The 24,279-nt window shown below is 39.3% G+C and overlaps 2 protein-coding genes across 6 annotated transcripts in view; one reads left to right on the forward strand and one right to left on the reverse strand.

Annotated features, from left to right (window-relative positions):
• The first annotated feature begins 2,481 nt into the window (after window positions 1-2,481).
• The window catches only part of celf3b (cugbp, Elav-like family member 3b), a 32,833-nt gene continuing 11,035 nt past the window's right edge, over window positions 2,482-24,279 (forward strand). Inside the window, exons 1-6 of one of the 4 annotated variants that reach the window (XM_026228843.1) lie at window positions 2,482-2,815; window positions 3,632-3,884; window positions 6,978-7,060; window positions 14,163-14,211; window positions 21,088-21,216; window positions 21,961-22,040. In XM_026228843.1, the coding sequence (XP_026084628.1) occupies window positions 3,740-3,884; window positions 6,978-7,060; window positions 14,163-14,211; window positions 21,088-21,216; window positions 21,961-22,040 (486 nt within the window). In that variant the 5' untranslated portion in view covers window positions 2,482-2,815; window positions 3,632-3,739. The remainder of the gene's footprint in view (window positions 2,816-3,631; window positions 3,885-6,977; window positions 7,061-14,162; window positions 14,212-21,087; window positions 21,217-21,960; window positions 22,041-24,279) is intronic. The other 3 variants (XM_026228841.1, XM_026228842.1, XM_026228840.1) reach the window with 3 other exon arrangements.
• Window positions 14,809-19,958, reverse strand: LOC113060049 (uncharacterized). Of its 2 annotated transcripts, none has more exons than XM_026228844.1 (5): window positions 19,757-19,958; window positions 19,525-19,591; window positions 16,492-16,779; window positions 15,992-16,294; window positions 14,809-15,862 (listed from the first exon to the last, which is right to left on the reverse strand). In XM_026228844.1, the coding sequence occupies exons 1-5, from the start codon at window positions 19,760-19,762 to the stop codon at window positions 15,570-15,572; spliced, it is 957 nt and encodes a 318-aa protein (XP_026084629.1). In that variant the 5' UTR covers window positions 19,763-19,958; the 3' UTR covers window positions 14,809-15,569. The 2 variants fall into 2 exon arrangements, with proteins under 2 accessions (XP_026084629.1, XP_026084630.1); XM_026228845.1 differs by having other exon boundaries at window positions 16,492-16,776; window positions 19,757-19,957.

The raw sequence follows: 24,279 nt of genomic DNA on the forward strand, positions 1-24,279 counted from the left end.
TTCACCCGAGAAACAACAGCTTCCTTCTAATCATCTGCTCTCAAGGCAGATCTCAGGATGATGATGTGTGACCTCGGAAGGGGAGGGGGGAGGGGAGGGGTCTGGATCTGGAGGCAGATGGTGACCTTTTCCCAGTAAATCACTCTGAAACCGGTCACATCCCACCAGACACATTTGGGTCACGGGGCTCCGAGTGAAAACACAAGGGTTAACATGTATCACCGTTTCAGCGAATGTGATACACTTATTGTTAATAAACGGTTACATATGATGTTAATAATAAGTGGAATAAAAAAAAAAAATTCCTTCCGTATTTCTTTATTATATTTATGTTTTAAAGTGGTGTGTTTATCTGTTTTACAAGGGCTTGCTCATCCAGTTAGATACCCAGAGCTGTGTTTTATAAATCCTCTCTCAACATTAGATTGCAATATGATGAGCTGCCTGTATACATAAGATCATGACGCGTGACAGCAGCTGTATGCGCGCGCCCGTGTGACGCGTTCGGGTTCAGCACCACAGCGGGAGCCTCAGGGACTGTCAACCAATAACACATACTCTTCCAAAACACAAACTAACATACACCAGGCGAATAAGGGAGACATGCGAAATGTGCAGCTTAGCAGGATTAAGAACCACTGCTTTACACCATCACCAGTGTGCAAGATTAAAGGGACTGTTCACCCGGAAATGAAAATGTGTTGTTAATATACTCACCACCACAGCCCATCCAAGATATAGGTGACTATTTTTATCAGTCGAAGAGTAGAGAAGATTTTTAGCTGAAACCGAGGTCCTTGGTCAGTGGCTACCGGCACTTGAGAGTTAGCAAAAACTAAATTAAAACCCGAAGACATAGTGATTTCTTATTTCTTAAGCAAAATGATCCATCTGTGCAAGAAACCGAAAATTATTTACATTATTTTCTGAAATCAGCAGTTTGTTTACATAGTCATGCAATGACGTAGCATAATTTTTACACAATTATATTATTAAAGCACCTAATAATTATGTGAAATGTGAATGGTTTACATGTCTTAAGCATATAAAGTGAATAAACTAGTCTTCATCAGTTCACCTTTCATTTGGCAAAATAGAATAGGAAAATATGTTTATATGTCATTTTGTACACAAATACATATTAATCAATGACACTTTGATGTTTGAAAGTCTATAGGTTGACATAAATTCAGATATAAATGTAATTAAAAAAATAAATTAATAATTATCGATTTTCAAATATTGCACCTGTCTAACGTCTATTTAGCCGTCAATACTGTTGACGGTGTCCTTTATCGTGAAGACAAGAGCCTGGTCTGTCGGCGGTCTCCCTGTCACCTACAGCAGCAGGCACGGCACGGTTCTGGTGAAGCAGGCCTACAAGCTGGGATTGGTAATGCTGCACTGTAATCATAGCTATTTATTTATATTTTTCATTATATTTTATTATATGATATTGGTTTGAGACTGAGAGTATTTTATTTAGTGGGGAACTTTGCAGCAGTATTTTATTTCTAATTCTTTTATTTTATATATATATTATTAAAAAGTTTTTTTTTAAGTGTATAGTAATAAACAACCTGCAGTCTAATGTTAGCATTTCTTTCCCTTACTGTACCGAAAATGAACCGAACCGTGACTTTAAAACCGAGGTAGCCTGTACACCCCTAGTATATACATATCAGCGGCTCATCGGTTTCCTCAGCCGTGAATCAGTTCATTCATCATAGGATCAGATACGTCAGTATTTTGGTTCATTTTGAGTCGGAGTGACTGTCAGGGGTCTGAAAGTGAGTTTTGATTGAGTAACTTGTATACCTGTGCTTCTTAAACAGTTTTAAATGGTTTAATCTGATTTGGGGACCTGATTCATTCACTTAAAAAGAAACTGATTCAAAAGTATGATTCATCAGTGTTGTAAATAATGTTCATTTTCTTGCGCAGACCGATCGTTTCGCTTCATAAGACCTTAATATATCATCAGGAGCCACGATTATACATTTTGCCTTGCCTGTTTATCATTTTTTTTGTGCCGGCAGCCACTTGTTTGCATTTATATTAATCACCAAGGAACAGCTAAAAATTGTCTTTACTATTCTACTGAGAAAAAAAATATATATATAAAAAAAAACAAAAAAAAAAACACAGGCACCTACATCTTGGACAGCCTTAAGGTGAGTAAATTAACAGAAGATTTTCATTTTTGTGTGACCTGTCCCTTTAAGGTGCTTGAATTTACGCTTTTTATAAAAAATGGGGTCTTAAAAGTAAGTATTCTAACCTACTATAAGCATGTTACAGCGTTTTCAGTCAGTGTTTCAGTCTCCTACATGTCATTCAGAGTGTGCTACTGTAAATGTAGACAGCGTGTGCTCTGTCCCTGATGAAACACGCTCAACTTATGCTATAACTTATCTTTTCTAATCATATTGAATGGCATGTGAGAGTCTGAGTTGTTTCAAGAGAGCTGTAAGTTGCAGACGTTCCCTGCCCCTTACATCACGAGCTTGACAAGCGCTCGTGAGAGGGAGACACCGGCGTGACGTCACACCACAAGAGTTAATTGGAGATGAGGAGAGGAGCAAACACGACCAATAAACACATGCGTTGTGAGGGAATATGTCAAGTGCATTATTTTAGAGCTTACAACACAATCTATATATATTAATAACAAGACATTATAGCCGAAGAAATTGGGCGAAACTGATTTGACAAGAGATGCAGTGAGTGACAGCGCGCGTGAGCCGGAGGACGCGCAGATCCCTGAAGACGTAGCACGGATCTATAGAGGAGTCATCCGAAGATCGCCCTTTAGGTGAGCTGTTTTCAGTCTTCATAAGTGTGTGTTTTCCTCTCGTGTGAACGTGCACTGTTACGCGTTAACGGAGACGGACAAAGAGCTCCAGATCCTCCGCCTCCTGAACAAAGGATGCGCGCGTTCATCCCGGGCGATATGCGCGACTTTATTCATAATGATCTGTGTATTTAAAGATCTGGCTGCCATCATTCTGGCAATCATATCTGTCTTTGTTCTGTTGAACGCGTGAACATGCCATAATTGTTTTAGTGCATTTATGATAATCGCTGTAATTACAGGCAAACGCAGGAGCTTTTGTTTTATTGTTTCTCGTCAGAATTCAGAGTTATAATGCACAGTATTCGTTCATTTATTTATTTATAAAATATTCGGTCGACGTCCAATTTGTATGCCTCTTTTTCATACAGGAAGAACCATATCAAAGGGAGGAAAGATGGACTGTCTTGTAACCCAGTTGTTTTTATGGAAGTCAGATATATATATGAATCATCATAGGTCACATCAATAAGGGCATTTTATTATTGGGTCTGATTCAATAGCATTTATTAATCTTGGTTTATATTATTTTTTATATATCCATATTAAAAATGAAAAAAAAGAGTAATGTATAAATAAATGAGTATTAACCGAGAGTGCTAGCTATATAAATAAGTATTGTTGTCATTTCATGATAGATAATGCATTAATATTACCATAGAATAATACTTTACTGTAAGTTTTATATGATATAAGATCATCTAAAATGATGGTTAAATTGATGATGCATTCATTCATTCATTCATTCATTGTTTTGATCTCACCCCGCTTCCGCAGGCACATCCACACCTCCATCCTCTCTCTCTCTCTCTCTCTCTCTCTCTCTCTCTCCCGCTCTCTCTCCACACGTTCATCTCGTCCTGCATTTCTCAAAACATCGACCCAATGAAGGAGCCCGACGCCATCAAACTCTTCATCGGGCAGATCCCGCGCAATCTGGAGGAGAAGGACCTCAAGCCCATCTTCGAGCAGTTCGGCAAGATCTACGAGCTGACTGTGATCAAGGACAAGTACACAGGCGTGCACAAAGGTAAGGAGGGGACGGGGCTGAGTGTGTCTCAGTCACGACTCGCATGTGTAGAGTGCATTTAAATAAACAGTGTGCTTTAACCCTCTCACAGCGGTGTTCATGTGCATGCTCATGCTACACACTCAGTGTCACTCATTCTAGCTTCTGAAGCGTTTATCACCCACATACAGGGGCATGCAGAGCAGTTTCGTACAGTGCATGTGTGTATATGAGTGATGTTTTTGTCATGGGCTGTGTGTGTGTGTGTGTGTGTGTGTGTGTAGAGGACAGCAGCACACGCCTGCAGGAGCTTCAAGCATGACAATGCACAGCGTGAGTTCGCTGTTACTATAAAAAGGACATTTAGCCTTCTGTGTTGTCGTCTTCATGAACTTTGTTTGCTTTCTGTGTCTTGTGGTTGAGTGTTAGGTTTCCACTCTGCGGTTTAACTCTGTTCTGGGTGTTTGTTTACGCTCGTGTCATTCAGGGTTGAATGAACCCTGTTCGGGGGCTCGACCGGGATTTAATCATGTGGATTTCTCAGTGGTTTAAGGTCACTGAGGTGATTAAAGAAGAAAGACCTTAAGGGAATAGTTCGCCCGTGCATGAAAAATATGGCATCATTTACTCCCTCTCAAATCAATATAAATTTATTTATTTATTTTAATGAAACACAAAAGGTGAGATTTTGAATAAAATTGCGTATTTTGTAGAAAATGCCCAGTCTTTACCTATTAAGGCAATTCAAGCTCCAGGAAGTGGTCATCATGATGACTAATGCACTGTAGTCCTATGATGAGTAAGTAGTTCAGATATTCACTGTGGCTTTCAAATCACTGTGTATTGCCATTAGATGGGTTTGATGTGGAGCAGTGCTGGGTGGATTACTCACAAACTGTAGATCGTTACTCGTTATAAATTGCATGACGGAAATTATAGTTTAAAATGTAATCTGTTGGATTACACATATTATGACTAAATTTTGATTACCTTTGACCTCAAATATATTGCATTCTTTGTTGTTTACATCATGATTTTAACATTGCATTATGCCAGGGATTCATGAATGAACTACAGGGGGTTTAGGAGTTCATGAAAATAAAAGCGTAATTTATGAAAGCGGTTGAATTTTTTAAATGAAAATTTAAGAGAGAGAGTTAGGGTTAGGTTAGTATCTTTCTAACCTAAGTAAAGAGGAAAACTGACATCAAATAAATGAGCATTCACAAGGCAAAATAACCAACAACGCAATAAAGTTATAGATCAACACAGATAAACACTTTGGAAATGAGCAGAAATGCCAAACATGCTGAAGCATAAATAACTGGTACTACAATAACATCATTATACACGATTATAAAACATTTAAAATACAAGCTGACATCATGATCAAACGCGTACTCGCAGACATCACATCTCAGTGTGCTGTGAAAGGTGAGATGGACTCGGATGAGAGGAACCGTGTGGAGCTAATAATGACCTCTTTTCCTTTAAAACAGGAAGCCAGGGAGAGACTAGGAGGAAATTCAGTCCACAGCCCAAAATGAATATCAAAATAAAAGTCATAATAAATTGAAATACAAAATCCAGCACAATCTGTTACCCCCCCAGGGGTGCGTTTCCCAAAAGCAACTATGGTCATAAATTCTGTCGTTACCAATAGAGTTCAATAGAACTAACGACCAATAGCTAACGATGCTTTTGGGAAACGGAACCCAGGATGGGATGTTAATGAAATCTGGTCACAGAAATGCATAAAAAACAGTCGTGTTGGTCAGTACTTTCAAGTGGTTCAGAATAAACTCATGCAGAAACAAATGCTTAATCATCATAGGTTAAAACAATATAAATATGAATATAAATATAAGACACGAATGATATGCTTATAGTCTGAAGTCTGTGACCATCATCCACTATGTGATTTTCTATGAAATCTGTTAACTCAAATCTGCAGACTTTCACCAACTAGTGTCAGCTTGTCCAGACTATAAATCATTATACATTCATGCAGTGTTTTCCACCCTGAATAATGACTTCAGGGGATAGTTCATTCAAAAATGAAATGTCTGTCATTATTTACTCTCCTTCATGTTGTTCTGAACTCGTTTGACTTTCTGTCTTCTGTGGAGCATAAAGGAAGATCTTCTGATGAATGGTGGTAGCACACAAGGTGTAAGGACTGCTGATATGGTGCCGTGATTCTTGCTTTGTTATTTTGGAGCTTAACACACTGGTCCCCATTGACTTTCATTGTATGGAAAAGAGTAGCTGGGATATTCTTCAAAAATTCCTCGTTTATGTTTCGTTTAAAAAACAAATAACAGCATTTCCAGTTTTCCATGATTATTCCTTTAAGTCAATGCACAGGCTAATCCAATCCCAAATTACACTAGCACCTTACTAACCTGCATACCAGCTCAAACCAGGGTTATCTTTGTTAACTAACAATAAAAACATTTAAAATCAATTCCTTTACTTCAGATAAATGAAGGCATAAGCTGCCATCTGATTTTAATTTTTATTTTTTAGCTTCGTGTATGTGTGCATGTTTTAGTGACTTATAAGGACACAAATGTGTATAATGACATGGTTATTACACTGGTATAACAACATACTCATGTTTTATGAGCACATTTCCTGAGCCGTCATTATGAACATTTAAAACAAAAAAAATATTAGTTTATTGAAAATGTAAAAATGCAGAAAGTTTTGTGTGAGGGGTAGGGTAAGGGGTAAGGTTACTGTCGGAGCATAGAGTATTATATATTGAAAAAACAAACACATTACAGCTGAAGAGTCCTCAACAAACATAAAAACCAATGTGTGTGTGTGTGTGTGTGTGTGAGAGAGAGAGAGAAAATGTAATGCGTGTGAAATAACCTTTCTGTCCCTCATCACGTGTAATCATGCTGCTTATACTGTATTCTATATGAAAAGAAAAACATTGATTCAAAAAGTGAATTTTAATCTAAAATGTAGTGTATTACTACATATGACTGATAATAATAATTTTGCATTAATGAAAATTATTCATATTTATATATATTAAAAAAACCCATTGCAAATACTGTATAAACTGTCAGTGAATACTAATAGTGTGTCTTTCTGTCCTAGGATGTGCCTTTCTGACGTATTGTGCACGAGAGTCAGCCGTTAAAGCACAAAGTGCTCTTCATGAACAGAAAACCCTGCCAGGGGTGAGTCCTTTCTGTGTGTGTGTGTGTGTGTGTGTGTGTGTGTGTGTGTGTGTGTGTGTGTGCGTGTGTGTGTGCGTGTGTGTGCCTGTGTGTGTGTGTGTGTGTGGAGGGCATGATCGGGGTCTCGTAACATTTTATCCTCTTTCATGTCCAGCCATCTCTCTCTGTGTGTGTGTGTGCGTGTGTGTGTGCGTGTGCTGTACACACATCCAGACCGTGCTCCGCTCAGAGAGTGTGTGTCCATCCACTGGTGTGGCGAGCTGTATGCATCCACAGAGATTATTTGGAGTATTTCCCACACCTTTTCAAGCTGCAGGCTCTCAGAGATGTGGCATTAAAATGTAAATGCGGGCTGGGAGTGATGACAGGGGGATGGAGGGCTGGTGGGGTGCAAATACAGTAATTAATCCTATTAGCAGCGTGACACCAGGCTGACCTTTAGCTGAAGATCCCGCTGACAGTCTTCTCTGCCTCCTGCCTCTCTCTGACACTCTTTAGATGGACACTTGCACCCTCTCTGTCCCTCGTTCGATGTCTATTTTATCTTTTCCTTTTGTATTTCAACATCTCTGTCCTATTCTATGCTCAGAAGTGGTATTGGTCTGATAGTTTGTAGTGGAATACAGGCAGTAAATGTGGTTGAGGGTGACAGATGGCCCTTTCCGTGCATCACTGAAGCACAAACACTGGTTTAATTTCAGCAGAGAAAGACAACAAGACAATGGGCAATAACTGAGGGCAGCCAGAGACAGACATTATACTTTCCTTTCATCTCTCTCTTTCTGTGTCCCTTCATTCCCCTCTTTCTTCTGAGAAAATGTTGAAGCGTCATGTTAGTGATGAATGTGTGTGTGTGTGTTTGTTTGTGTGTGTGTGTGAGAGAGTGAGTATGTGTGTGTGTGTGTGTGTGTGTGTGTGTGTGTGTGTGTGTGGCCTCGCTGTCCTTTGGGAAGTGCTATTATGAGCAGTTCACTCTCTAATGCTTCTGTGGTGTACTGTAACTCACAGTGTGTGTGTGTGTGTGGGGGGGGGGTGTTTAGTAGTTGGTCAGCAGTAGTGATGATAACACAGCAGCTCTCTCTAATGTAATGATAGCTATAACAATAACTATATTAGCATCCACATATTTGTGTCTACATGTGTGGATGATAACATTATGTTTATTATAAGTGCACTGCAGTTGTGTCATAAATGCTCAAGTGCTTTAAAGTCGGTGGATTCTGATTGGCTGTTAATGTTCTTAATCATTCTTCAGCTTGGAAAAGAAAAAATTGCTGTGAAAGTCTAGTTGTATTTATTGTTGCATGTGCTCAATGTGAACGGGCCTGAACAGTCTCAAATGCTGCACGAGTTCGCAAATCACTATCCGGTTATGATCATTTAGAGATAGTAGAAAGTTCATGCATGCATTGTGGTGTGTGTAACTATTTAACTAAACTCTAGTTTGCATGCAATTGTGATGTGTTCTGTTAGTGCTGAGTCTAGTCTACAGAACTGATAACGAGCTGCCTATAAAACAACAGACATCCATTGGGATAGATCAGAAAGTGCATGTTTTTGTTTTTATGAAGGCATATATCACATGCTAATTAGACTTTGGGGGAGGGGGAGGAGGGGTGTAGTAGTAGTAAGGACATAAATCACAAACACATTAGTCGAAATGTAATTAGTAGCCATTAAGCACACAGTGCTTTTCATCTGAAGTTGAACACACACACATACTGCTTATAGAAAACAACGTGCATGCACTACTCAGCCCTAAAATCAATTTAGATTTAAATGATATAGTTATGTCTCGGGCGGTGTCTGTCGGAGTGCAGAGATGAGGAGGCTGGTATGGGCTCTGGGACACACACGGTCTGATAATGGACTGTAATGGATTGTGGTGGAGCGGAGGCTGAGCTGTTACAGGACACAGAAACAGTGACATGCATCTAATGACAGCAGCTGCTGGAGTCCAGAGCAGAGCCAAGGGGATCGCTAGAGGTCAACCAGGAGTCACGCCGCACAGTTTGGGATGAGTGCAGTGAGGAGAACTCAGATATATACACTGAAGTCTGGTCAATCCAGCACGTTCATTTAGTGTTGTTAGAAAAACTGAGCGCACCAGGAACAATCAAAAACTATACCATCATTTATTTAAAATACATTTAGTTCATGTGTAGTATGCTTCAAATCCATTAACATAACTGATATATCACTTAAGACTTACTGATATAAAATCATAATTAACTTTCTTTGAAGTATTTCTGTATTGCAAAATGCGCTTTTCTTAATATTATGCCTGAAATGTGTGTTTAATGTCACTATTAATAAGGATTGTATGATCTCTGTATAATATTGGGCTTTCAAGATTCAAGATATTTAAAGTGTACTCAAATAAACTTAAGTACTGTATATTTAGTTGGACTAATACTTGTTCCAGTTTACTATACCAGAGTTATATACCAGAAGTACAAGTGCAGGTTGTTTTTATTAAGCACATACAGTATATTTGTAGTATACTTAGCACGAAATAAATGTATTTTTTTCACTATATTTCATGCCACAAGATGCTGAAATTCTGAAAGATGTGAAACAATAGCACAAGGTTTACATAAACAATTAATCAGCATCATGCACCCAGACTGTGCATATGTATATACACCTGCTCAAAAGTTTGGGTTCTGTAAGATTAATACAATAAATTAATACTTTTATTGATTAAGTGTGTATTAAACTGGTCATAAGTGCCAGTAAAGACATTCATAATGTTACAAAAGATTTCTGTTTCAAATAAATGCTGTTCTTTTGATCTTTCTGATCATCTGTGAATTCTGGAAAATAAAAAGCATCACTGTTTCCTCAAAAATATTGTGCAGCACAACATTAATAATAATCAGAAATGTTTCTTGAGCAGTAAATCATCATATTTTCATGATTTCTGAAGATCATGTGACACTGAAGACTGGAGGAATGATGCTGATAATACAGCTGTGCATCACAGAAATAAATGTATTCACTGAATTTTTGATCAAATAAATGCAGCCTTCATGAGCAGAAGAGACTTCTCTACATTTACAAAACCTTATTGAGCCCAAACAGATGAATTCATCTGCTAAAATCACACATTTTAAAGCTCCATGAACATTTAAGTTCAATTGCAATTAGCTTTATGTTTAAGATCTCATTTTTTCTCCATCCTAATTGATAATAATTGTCCCTGTTCTGTGAAGGATAAAGGCATTGGGGTGAGCTGAGTGAGCTCAGAGAGGTCAGAAGGAGAATGAAGAGATGAGTCGGGCTCTGGGAGGATGAGGATGGGAAATAAAGCTTAGACTGACAGCTGTGTTTCTCTCATTGAGTCGTGCTCCACACGCGTCTCTATCAGCGTCTGTGAACGTGAGGATCTGAACAACAGCAGCTCGTTCAGGAGTGTGTGTCTCCTCACTCTAATACAGAAGCGTGATGCTATCAGAGCGAGGTTATGAGATTACTGATGCTGCTTGTTGAGGCTCATTCAGATCAGATCATGAGGTCTGCTGATGATTCGGACAAATGTACACCTCACGCTCAATGCTATCTCCACTGTAAAACATATTAGTATTAGCAGCACACACTCACACCAACCCTCTGGAGGAGGAGATGGTTGCTAAGAGAGGAGATGAGAGGTTGCTAGGGAACATGAATGATGCAACAAGTGAATGTGGAGTGGAAATATTCAGGAGAGGAAGAAACGTCATAGTGTAGGGACTGATTTTCACTATTAAATAGTTGCTTATTAGCATGCCTGTTATTAACATATACATCTGACCCAATACCTACACATAACAACTACCTTATTAACTATTAATAAGCAGCAAATTAGGAGTTTACTGAGACAAAAGTCATAGTGAATAGTGAGAAGTGCACCTTTAAAAAGTGTGGCTAGTGATATTGTGTATGTTTGTGTTGTATTTTGTGTGTGTGTGTGTGTGTTTTATGTTGAAATCCAGCATGAAATATCAAACTACATCACACACACACACACACACACACACCATGAGGAGGGTCGTTCGATGACTGCATGTTGCCTGTGGATGGAGGGTGAAAAATGCAATTTGTTGATAATCCTCAGATTTAATACTCCATAATCCAGAATGACTGCAGGGCTGAGATTTACAGAGCATGTGCATCTTGCTGTGTGTGTTTTGTAAACTGAACAAGAGGAGTGTGTGTGTGTGTGTGTGTGTGTGTGCGTGAGAGAGAGATAGAGAGAGAGTGCATGAAAATCTATTTATGTGTGAGAGAGACTTAATATAAACCCTACAGATGTGTTTAAATGAAACCCTCATCTAGCAGGATTGTGCTGCGTGGATGTGTAGAGATGCTTTATTAAATAATCATTTAATATTTCACCCAGAAGAGAGTGTGTGTTGTGGTTTCTTGTGTCAGTACATCATATTGATTGAGTGATTGATTGCTGAAGGACATGAAGTGCAGAATTACTGTACCCCTCCACCAGCACATCTAGACCCTCACTATTACTAGTGTTAGTCATGTGACCAGTCCTGGAAGACCAGAGCGGCTTCACTGCTTCAAGTCATCAGATCACTACTGTTTTACTATCACTGATATACTGCTGTAGTTTTTGTGAATACATTAGGTTTTATAGTTTCATTTTAGTTCAGTTTTAGTGATTTCGCTGTGTGTTTTTACCATTAGTTGTTGATTATTTTATTATTATAATTATCTTTTTTTTTTTTACATATGTCTATTCACCTTATGTTTGCTGTAAGAGTGGCATTTGTTAATTCTTTGTGTCTGGCTTCTGGTCTGATCCGCCTCCAGCTTGTTTTGCTGCTTGATATTGCAGATTGGTGTGTTTTACCATATTATTTGAATGTATTATGTTAATTATGGACACACTGGTTTGTAGTGCACGTTCTTCTCATTATGTCCCTATAGTGGCTGATGAAGTGAAGTTTCGCCCGTAGGCTCACTTCAGTGGTGAAGAATAAGCTGGATATGCTTTAATTAAGTTTAGTTTTTCATTTTAGTTTACAGATTCAATTTGAGTTATTTTATTACTTCAGTTTTTTATATTTTATTTTATTTCACTTAATGGTTATATCAAGTAATGATTTCTATTATTATTATTATTTAATTTTTTTATAGTTATAGTTATTAATAATAACTGTGGGTCAGATGTGTTATTTACAACTGTTGGCTATTAGAAAAAACAAAACAAAACACAGACACATATTGAGTTATCAGGAACCTATAGCATAGCAACCACCTGAAATACCTTATCAACCACAGAATTTTAATGTTTCACAATACTGAATGTTTCTGCTCTTATCATTCTCTTCTTCTTCTGTTGGTTCTTTTCTCCTCTTTGTTCTTTATCTAATGACTGATTTGAACTGTTGCCCCCGGCAACAAGCATCCTTGTTTACCTACGGTCAGAATGATGCTGATGAGGTCAGCATGCTGCCATGACAACAGAGCCTGTTGGCTGTGTTACCATGGCAGCGTGAGTGTCACGGTGTTCCAGGAATAATGAACAGTAAATGTAATGTGGTGCTAATCTGGATGGCAGCTAAACAGCTAAACATGTCTTGTTGAAGTTGTAGATCAGTGTAACCGTGGTCCAGAGGCTCTCCTTTTCTCTCTCTCTCTCTCTCTCTGTCTCTCTCCTCGTGTGAGCTCTCCTCGCTCTCATTCATGTCTTCACTGTGTTGTCTGTCAGGATCTCCTCCTGTATTCAGTATCTCTCTCCATGACTAAGCACATCGCTGAGCTCGTGACATTTCACAAATGAGCTTCGTGACTCTCTCTCGCTCGCTTTCACTATACAGTTAAAAACGTTTTTCATTTCATCAGAAAAGCATGTGAAATACTACTATTGTTATTGTAAGTTACCTTGCCATATATAATAGTCCATAGTGCAAGAACTGTGTTAGGTTTACCAGCACTGTATATACATATATATATATATATATATATATATATATATATATATATATATATATATATATATATATATATATATATATATATATATATATATATATATATAGATTTAGTCTTAAAAATATGTATTTTGTAACTTTTTTTATTTTTTGTCAATTTTATGTATAAATAACATAAAATGTTAAATATGTTTTTAAGGTCAAAATACAAGCCATAGTTAAGAGCAATGTATCTTATTTAAATTGTTATTTTTCTTATTTTTAGTTGCAGATTGTGCATGTTAGAGTCTTGTATGTAACTTGTTGTATTGTTACACCTGTATTATTTTGGTTTATCAGTCCACTGTAAGCAGATTTGAGTAAGTTAATGTGTAAATCAGTTATTAATGATTCATAATTATCTTATAATAATCAGGACAGATCACATGCAGCGCTTCTATTAATGCAGAATCTACTGTACAGCCTCACTGTGCCTTTTACATACGCCTTTTCATGTTACAGTCAAAAACAGAGAAATCATGGAGATATACAGTAGAGTTTTAATTTTTTTAAGATACATTTTAGTCTCATCTTTTTCACATTGTTAATGAAAGAAAAGCTGCTAGCAGAGCCATGGCAATGCATTATAAACCACTGTGCTTCCAGTGATTCCCAGCATCTCACTGGTGGATTCACACACACACACACACACACACACATGCACTCACACACACACACACAAACACACACACACATGCACACACACACACACACACAGTTCAGTATAATCCAGCGTGTCTGTGTAATCCGGATCAGATGGCCATCATTCTAAAGCTGATCTCTACGATCCAGTGCACATTAGTTTAAGTGACAGCAGCAGGTTGAAGAGGTCACAGGATATAATGCTGAAGAGCATATGGAAATCAGCGTTAAGCATTAATGCAAAGTGAGTGACCACAGACTGCTATGTGCTGTTTAATATGAAACAGTGACACCAAAATAATGAACTGGCATTGAGAAAAAAATCTGGTGTAGCCGTCATCAAGGTTATGTAGAAACAAGAGGCTACGCTTATGTACTGTGCATGAGAAGTTTTAATCTATTGGTAAAATCTCCTTGTACATGAATAGAGCCTGTATATTTTGTAATTTAAATTATTCTTATTCATTTATTTGTTTTTGTTTTTTCAGATGAACCGGCCCATTCAAGTGAAGCCTGCAGACAGTGAGGGGAGAGGAGGTAAATCATCTGCTATTTGGGTTATTTTAAAGATTTTGACTTGATGAGATCTTCTGCACACTAGGGCTGCATTCAGTTGATCAAAAATATAGTACAAAAATACAAATAAATTTAAATATTATTATAATTTAAAATATCTATTTTCTGTATGAATATCTGTTCAAATGTAATTTATTTCAGTGATCAAAGCAGTATTTTCAGCATCATTACTCCAGGCTTCATGGTCACATGACATCGTTCTAATAATAAGAAACATATTCAATTAAACTTTAGAACAGCATTATTTGTTCAAAATATGTATTTTATTGACTGGCACCCACACTTCATTACTCTGAAGTATTTTATTGGTTTGCTAATACATACTTGTTCTGTCAGCATTGAAAAAAACAACAACATACATTTAACTAAATTAAGGCACTACTAAACCCATTCAAAGAGACATTTGAAGTATTACAAGGACCACTCTTGACAGTGTACATTAAACAGAACAAAATGCATACAGTAAAAAAAAACAGAAGAGACATGGAACTACAAAGATCACAATTAAAGTGTTCGGAGTCAAAAAAAGTGCTAGAATGGAGCTTAAGTCTTTTTTTTAAGGAATAAAGCATTAAATAATCAACACAAACATTAGCAGCAGAACATCCTTTAGTGCTGGAGTGAGAAAAGCTTGTTTGATTCAGCACAGTTTGGATGTAAATGTGGTCCTGCTTCTCATGTAAATGAATTTTGACAATAACAGACCTGCCAACCTTAGACATTTATTTAAGTACCATCAGCGTGTGTGTGGGGGGGGGGGGGGGGTAAACAGTTTAGTGTTTTACTGTTTGCTGTAATGGTTTAACATAACATATAACATAACATAATTTGTGTTTTTTTTTATAATGCCATTCAAAAGGTTAGAAACTCCGGTACACGTCTGAATGGGCTGGGAGATTCATATCTCTGTATTTTTGGCTGATTTGCAGTATACGGTAGCCTGTATATCTTGGTGTTTGATATTTGGATTAAACAAATAAAGTGAATGTAAGCATGTAGGAATATATTATGTGCATTAAAGGGTTAACACATTGTAACACTGCAATCAAAAAAAAAAAAAAAAAAAAATCCTTTTAAAGCAGAAGTTAAAGTTACTAAACTAAAAATAAGGCTTTAAACTGAAACTATAAACATACTTTGAGTTCAAAATGTGTACAGGTTGGCAGGTCTGCAACAGTCAGTTTTGTCCACAATAAACCAATGCGTTTTAAGGAAGAGAAACACTGTGAGAGCTCAACATGAACCTGATGTTGTATGAACACTATTGCTTGAGTGAAACAGGCCTAGATGTCCGTATCTTCTTCATAAGCTTCATTCTGCTAGATTTCAAAAATAGGTTGTGTGCCAGAAGGCTTATTTTCGGTGTAGTCGCTCTCCTGGACAGGCGGACGTTCATCGGTGGCGTGAGTTCTGTCAGACATCAGCATACAGTCATTTTCAGGTGTGTGAGTGGATGGAGCGGATGTGGACCGACAATTGTGTAGTTTTATGATCAAACATATCACACTGACAACCAAGATGAGCCCCAAAACTACGGTGGATGTCTTATAAAGAACCAGAGTTGCTTCATTGCAGTCGGGGTGTGTTTGGTCTCCTGGACTGGAGCGTTTCTCTGTGAATCACACAACAGATCTGGACTCAGAGACTGTGAGCTGCTTACACAAACTGCATCAGATTGTTATTATGTCAAACGACATGCAATATTTAACCCTACAATGCAGTCGAGTTTTCTCAGTCTTACCGTTCACTTCCAGCTCATAGGCATGTGGGTATCCTTTAATGGTTTCATCATCCAAAAAACAGCGGTATACGCCAGCATCTGCCTGGCGAACGTTACAGATGGTCAGAGAGAAATTGCCAGTTTTGAAGCAGGTCTTCTCCAGCGATGCTCTTCCCTCGTAACCTTTGCCAGGAATCACGGATCCGTCCATCGTGTAGTGCAAAACTGTCTCCTTGTTATGCAGCCACGTCACATCCTCGGCGCTGCGTGAATAACAGCTGAAGGTGATGCTGTCTGTCTCGTCTACACTCAGCTTTAGAGCATCTATAGGGGAAATTATTCGATTCAAATCAATGCTTTCACTCAGCAAGGATGCATGAAATTGATCCAAGCTTTGCTGAAGACAGTTATAATACCAAAGATTTCTGTTTCAAATAAAACCTGTTTTTAAACTTTCTATTAAAGTTATATTTAAGTTTCATGGTTTCCACAAAAATAAATCGTATACAGTGACGTCTTACACAGCACGTCCAGTTGAGTTGCTGTTGTAGCCGTGTTACAGATGAACTCGTAGCGTCCCTGGTCTGTGTATCTAGCTGCTCTGAGAAGCAGATGCTGGTCTTTACATGTGAACTCCTCCTCAAAGCCTTCTTCAGTCGTGCACGTATGATCTGTGTATGTGGCGATAGTGGCGTCTGCGGGGGGGCTCTTCCTCCATTCAGCGTGATGACAGCCGCTGGCGTTACCGGGGAATGTGTACGCTCGGTTTATTAATGTAAAACCAGACGGAATATTCTCACAGACAGCTGCTGAAACAAAACCCACACGAGAGACAGACGTGTTAATGATCCATGGAGCAAGTCTGGTTACGCTGTGTTTTAAGTGTCATTCTTACAAAAATAAGTAATATTATATTGTACTGTATTGGCATTGATGGTTCCATGGAAACTTTCCTTCGCACGAAAATGTTCTTTAAAGTGGAGAACGTTTTTAGATAATTAAAATGTTCTTCACATTAATAATGAAATGGTTATTTCAGGAACCGTTCAGTGGAATAATCTTTGAGGAATCAAAAACAGGTCTTCTACTGCATCACTGCGATAAACGTCATTTCGTATCCTTTATTTCTAAGAGTGTACTTATTATAGATTTAAAGAGATCATTCACCCAAAATTAAAATCAGCCCATGATTTACTCCCCTCGAGCCATCCGAGACTTTCTTCTTTCAGATGAATACAACTGGAATTTTTTAAAATTATAGTATAATGGCAGTGAATGGGTGCTGAGATTTTGAAGCATAATAAAGTGTATAAATCAATCATAAAAAGTGCCTCACACGGACCAGGGAGGTTAATAAAGGCCTCCTGAAGCAAAGAGATGCGTTTGTGTTAGAAAAATATCCATATTTAAAACTTTATAAACTGTAAAGGCCCCGTGTCCAACCAAAGCGTTTTTTTTCTCATTTCCTCGTTCCTTCGTCCTTCGTCCTCCGTCACCCATTCACTGCCATTATAAAGCTTAGAAGAGCCGAACATTTTTATATATATATATATGTATAACTGATTGTATTTGTCTGAAAGAAAAAAGTCATATAAATCCAGGATTGCTTGAGGGTGAATAAACCATGAGGTAATTTTTATTTTTTGGGTGAACTATCCGGTTAAGGTTAGGATTTAGTTTGATGTATAGTTAGTTGTTTGTAATTTTGCACAATTTAATGTTATTACTATAGTAAGTACATGTATAACAATGACATAGTAAAATGAAAATGTAAACATGATGTATACAGTGTCCTTCACAAGTATTGGAACAGTAAAGACAAAATAGCTTTCTCTGCTTTCTTCATTTGCAAATATGATTAAAAGATTAATATGCAACAAAACTACAGAATCTAACATTTTATTATTAGGTCTTTGGACACGTACATGTTTTATCAAATAAAAAGGACAGCACTTTTAGAGTTCATCCCACTATTTGATGTGAGCAGAAGTATTGGAACAGTTGAATTTAAAGCAGATGTAAAAGATTAAAGCTAATATTTTGTCTCAGATCCCTTGCATGCCATCAGAGCAGTGAGTCTGTAACACACAGACATCACCAGACTCTTGATCTTCTGCTTTGAAATGCTTTTATCCAGTCTTTAATGCAGCCAGTTCCAACCTCTCCAATAAAGTTTATGAAGTTTTGTCTCATACACTCAAAAAAATATTTAACCCCAAAAGTTAAAACTTATTTAATTCAATTAGATGTCAATTTTCCATCCAATGTAATCACATAAATCAGACGCAAAAGTTAATATTTGTTTAAGCTTCACCTTTTCATGTTCAGTTAACGTAAATGAATTAAATACATTTTATGAAAACTGATGAACTGTGATTTAAGCTTGTATAATACATAAACTTTACTCATTTTCAATAACTTTTTGTTACTTGCTTTATATAAGCACCTTACATTTTCTTAATTCTATTGAATAAATGGACAAAACATGTTACATTTTCAAACCTTTATTGTTGTAATTGAAAGTGACGTGACATTCAGCCAAGTATGGTGACCCATACTCAGAATTTGTGCTCTGCATTTAACCCATCCAAAGTGCACACACACAGAGCAGTGAACACACACACACTGTGAACACACACTCTGAGCAGTGGGCAGCCATTTATGCTGCGGTACCCGGGGTGGCAGTTGGGGGTTCGATGCCTTGCTCAAGGGCACCTAAGTCGTGGTACTGAAGGTGGAGAGCGCACTGTACATGCACTCCCCCCACCCACAATTCCTGCAGGCCCGGGACTCGAACTCACAACTTTTTGATTGCCAGTTTGACTCTAACCATTGGGCCGCAACTTCCCTATTTTTATAATTTTAGCTAAGTTGGCAGGTCCTCAACCCAACCACAAGCTCCACACTTCACCACAACGGTAACTCGCACAAAATACACCAATATAAAGTCTTTTAAAATGCCCATATAATAGAGCATTAGACATGAAAAAGTCTCCTTATTATCACATTTTACTAAAAACTGCATAAAATAACACTTTATTTCAACATTTTCTCTCCCCATATCCAGTCCTGTGCAAAGCATGATGGGAAGTGTAAAACTTATTTTGAGGTACTTGATTGAAACATGTTCTTTCAAAATGAAAACTTTATGTTAAACCAACAAGTCACAGTTTTAAGTCAGTTTAACATGACACAATCATGTTGAACTGAAAAATAGCCAAAATGGCATTAATTCATCATGAATTGTTCAGGTAAAGTGAACAAATGTGAAAAATCATTTTTTTGAGTGTATTCACCTTTTAATCATATTTACATTTTTTAATCATATTTCTTGACTCAACAGCAAACAATTTTGTTTTTATTTTTCCAATACTTATGGAGGGCACTGTATGTACAGCTATACTTATGCATGCATTTGAATTGCAAGAAAATGATTTCTCAACCAAATACTTGAAAATACATAGTGCCTTAGTACTGAACGTCACTGATTAAGGCTAATTATACTGTATAGAGACACAACATCAATCTATAAAAAGGACAAATAAGTGGCCTACCTTTAAAAAAGACACCCATAAATGTTGAAGCCAAAATCAAAATCAGAATAGCCTTCATTGTGATACGCTGAAACACACATCAGGAAATATTGTTACGTCATGTCAGACAGCTTCAAATACACGAAAACACAATGATTCATATCACGCTTGTGGGCTGGTGGTTAAGATAAACTGCAGATTTATCACAGTCTCCTGTTTGTAATGCTAAATTAACGACAGAACAACTACTGACCTGCATTGTTGAACTCTGAAACACTCTGTAACGCGAGACCGACAGAGACACCAGATGTTCAGTTCAACCTATGGTCAAGTGTTTTAAGTGTTTTATGTTTTAAGTTCCAAGTGCTTAATAGAGTCGTTTTTTCCCTTCAAACTTATTAGCATTGACGGTCCATTCATTCTCCACTTCCGCTTTGTGCTTTGTCTGTTGACGTGCAGTTTGACACGACAGAGAGAGGGGGGGTGGGAGGGGTGCTCCACCCTCAACAGCGAGCTGTATTGCAAGACATTTGAGCATTAAATGAAAATGAACTAGACTAATAGAAAAAGTCCAGTTCAGTTTGTTTTAAAGAGTTAATTTTAGCATTTGTATGTTACTGATACCTTTTTAATACACAACAAAAGGCAGAGATGGGATTTTTGTGTCAGTTTTTTATGCCAATACAGTTCAAGCAATACATGCCATGCAGGCTGCCACACAGTGAGAGCAGTGAACGAGAGTTGCATAAATACTGTAAATAAATACCAGGAATAGAGACGTGATGACATCAGAGGCATGTTGCAACATGTAATATGAACAGTATGTATGATTGTTTTATTATAAGTTTGAGGTCCAAATGTCCTTCCCAATACAGTCAGGATATCTGGACCTCAGAAGTACAATAAAACAATCACATATTGGGCCCTATAATACACCCGGTGCAATGCGGTGCAATGAGACGCAAGTGTGTTTGCTAGTTTCAGTCCGACGCAGTTCGCATTTTCCCATCCAGCGCCACGTCGTTTAATTAACAAATGCATTTGCATTTATTCATTTTTTTTTAGCTGATGCTTTTATCCAAAGCGAATTACAATTGCTATATATGTCAGAGGTCGCATGCCTCTGGAGCAACTAGGGGTTAAGTGTCTTGCTCAGGGACACATTGGTGTCTCACAGTGGATTCCAACCTGGGTCTCTCACACCAAAGGCATGTGTCTTATCCACTGTGCCAACACCACCCCATTTGCACTCATTTGTGTGCCCATGGACGAAGAGAATATGGACAACCCGTTTAGACCATGTGCCTGGGCGCTCCAACTGTTTTTCTGTCATTAAAATACCAAAAGTGGATTTGGCCCTGAGTGCACCTGCCCCTTGCGCTTTACACTTTGCATTTAGATCGTTAAAATATGGCCATACTGTTCATATTACAGTCAGCTCATCCCTCTGCTGGAGACTGAGGGAACTACAGCACTGTTGAATTATTGCTGACACACGTCTCGAAACCTGGAATTGAAATAAAGTCAGATACCTGATGCTAAATAACAGATCATGCTAATTTCTCCCTTTTTCACTCTTTTTAGAGGACAGAAAGCTGTTTGTGGGGATGTTGGGAAAGCAGCAGTCTGATGAGGACGTGAGGAAGATGTTTGAGCCGTTCGGCAGCATCGATGAGTGTACGGTACTGAAAGGACCTGACGGCACCAGCAAAGGTCTGTTCAAGGAATAGTTCACCCAGAAATGAAAATGTGCTGAAAATGTCCTCACCCTCAGGCCATCTGAGATGTAGATGAGTTTGTTTCTTCTTCAGATTTGGAGAAATGTAGCACTGCATCAGTGTCTCATCAATGGATGCACTGCAGTGAATGGGTGCCGTCCGAATACATGTCCAAACATCTGAAAAAAACATCACAATAATCCACAAACTGTTGCTTCCGATCCTAAAACTCAATCCATAATAACACTTCCTCCAGTGAAAAAGTGTCCTGGTCTAAATCAGGAAAGAAATCTGCACAGATCAAGCACCGTTTACAAGCAAAAACAGTTTTAAACTAATATGTGGCTGGATTTTGAAGTGAGAGAAAACAGGAAATTGACTTTATCACTGGAGGAAGCGTTAAAAATCGACTGTTTGAAGTTAAAAACATCTTGATGGATTTGTTTCTTACAAACACGCAGCTTTTGTCTTCTCCAGATGTTAACTGATGGACTGGAGTGCTGTGGATTACTTGTGGATTATTGTAATGTTTTTATCAGTTTTGGACTCTCATTCTGATGGCACCCATTCACTACAGTGAATGAGTGATGAGACACTAATGCAATGCTACATTTCTCCAAATCTGAGGAAAAAAACATGTTGGGTCATCTAAGGGTGAGGGCATTTTCATTTAGAAAGACTGTGTAAAACACAAACCCAGTCTGCCACTCAAAATCAGATTTGTGTCTTGTTTTTACAGGTTGTGCGTTTGTAAAGTTTCAGAGTCACTCAGAGGCCCAGTCTGCCATTAACAGTCTGCATGGGAGCCGAACTTTGCCTGTAAGTGAGACCTCCTCTCTCCTCTCAATCTCTCCTCCTCACTCCTCTCAGTCTCTCCTCTCCTCTCTCCTCTCAGTTTATTCTCCTCTCCTCCTGTCAGTCTCTCCTCTCCTCTTCTCTCCTCTCTCCTCTCAGTTTCTTCTCCTCTCCTCCTGTCAGTCTCTACTCTCCTCCTCTCGCCTCTCAGTTTCTCCTCCTCTCCTCTTCTCTCCACTCAGTTTCTCCTCCTCTCTCCCCTCAGTCTCTCCTCCTCTCTCCTCTCAGTTTCTCCTCCTCTCCTCTCCTCTCCACTCAGTTTCTCCCCCTCTCTCCTCTCAGTCTCTCCTCCTCTTCTCCTCTCTCCTCCTCTCAGTCTCTCCTCCTCTCTCCTCTGTCTCTCCTCCTCTTCTCTTCTCTCCTCCTCTCTCCTTTCAGTCTCTGCTCCTCTCTCCTCTCAGTCTCTCCTCCTCTCTTCTCTCAGTCTCTCCTCCTCTTCTCCTCTCTCCTCCTCTTCTCCTCTCTCCTCCTCTCAGTCTCTCCTCCTCTCAGTCTCTCCTCCTCTCTCCTCTGTGTCTCCTCCTCTTCTCTTCTCTCCTCCTCTCTCCCCTCAGTCTCTCCTCATTTCTCCTCTCAGTCTCTCCTCCTCTTCTCTTCTCTTCTCTTCTCTCCTCCTCTCTCCCCTCAGTCTATACTCCTTTTGCTCTCCTCCACTCTCCTCTCAGTCTCTCCTCATTTCTCCTCTGAGTCTCTCCTCCTCCTCTCAGTGTCTCCTCCTCCTCTCTCTTCTCAGTCTCTCCTCATTTCTCCTCTCTGTCTCTCCTCCTCCTCTCAGTCTCTCCTCCTCCTCCTCTCTACTCTCAGTATCTCCTCCTCTCTCCTTTCTGTCTGTCCTCCTCCTCTCAGTCTCTCCTCTCCTCCTCTCTCCTCTCAGTCTCTCCTCCTCCTCTCAGTGTATCCTCCTCCTCTCTCCTCTCAGTCTCTCCTCATTTCTCCTCTCAGTCTCTCCTCCTCCTCCTCTCTCCTCTCAGTCTCTCATTTCTCCTCTCAGTCTGTCCTCCTCTCTCCTCTCAGTCTCTCCTCCTCCTCCTCTCTCCTCTCAAAGTCTCTCCTGCTATCTCTTCTCTGTCTCCCCTCCTATCTCATCTCCTCCTCTCTCCTCTCTGTCTTTCCTCCTCTCTTCTTTCCTCCTCTTTCCTCTCAGTCTCTTCTCCTCTCTCTCCTCTGTCTCTCCTTCTCTCCGTCTCTCCTCCTCTTTCTTCTCAGTCTCTCCTCCTCTCTCCTCTCAGTCTCTCCTCCTCTCTTCTCTCAGTCTCTCCTCCTCTCCTCCTATTTCCTCTCAGTCTCTGCTCCTCTCTCCTTTCACTCTCTCCTCCTCTCTCCTTTCAGTCTCTCCTCCTTTCTCCTCTCCTCCTCTCAGTCTCTCCTCCTCTCTCCTCTCAGTCTACCCTCCTCTATGTTGTCCTCCTCTATCCTCTCAGTCTCTCCTCCTCGTCTCTCTCCTCCTCTCATTCTCTCCTCCTCTCTCCTCTGTCTCTCCTTCTCTTCTCTTCTCTCCTCCTCTCTCTCCTCAGTCTATACTCCTTTTGCTCTCCTTCACTCTCCTCTCAGTCTCTCCTCATTTCTCCTCTCAATCTCTCCTCCTCTCTCCTCTCTGTCTCTCCTCCTCCTCTCTCCTCTCTCCTCTCTGTCTCTCCTCCTCCTCTCAGTCTCTCCTCTCCTCCTCTCTCCTCCCAGTCTCTCCTCCTCCTCTCAGTGTCTCCTCCTCCTCTCTCCTCTCAGTCTCTCCTCATTTCTCCTCTCAGTCTCTCCTCCTCTCTCCTCTCAGTCTCTCCTCCTCCTCCTCTCTCCTCTCAGTCTCTCCTCATTTCTCCTCTCAGTCTCTCCTCTTCTCTCCTCTCAGTCTCTCCTCCTCCTCTCAAAGTCTCTCCTGCTATCTCCTCTCTGTCTCCCCTCCTATCTCATCTTCTCCTCTCTGTCTTTCCTCCTCTCTTATTTCCTCCTCTTTCCTCTCAGTCTCTTCTCCTCTCTGTCCTCTGTCTCTCCTTCTCTCTGTCTCTCCTCCTCTTTCCTCTCAGTCTCTCCTCCTCTTCTTTTGCTCTCCTCCTCTCTCCTCTTAGTCTCTCCTCCTCTCTTCTCTCAGTCTCTCCTCCTCTCCTCCTCTTTCCTCTCAGTTTCTGCTCCTCTCTCCTCTCACTCTCTCCTCCTCTCTCCTTTCAGTCTCTCCTCCTTTCTCCTCTCCTCCTCTCAGTCTCTCCTCCTC

Source organism: Carassius auratus, chromosome 41 (assembly GCF_003368295.1).
Source record: "Carassius auratus strain Wakin chromosome 41, ASM336829v1, whole genome shotgun sequence".
In the NCBI taxonomy this organism is placed as follows: Eukaryota; Metazoa; Chordata; class Actinopteri; order Cypriniformes; family Cyprinidae; genus Carassius; species Carassius auratus.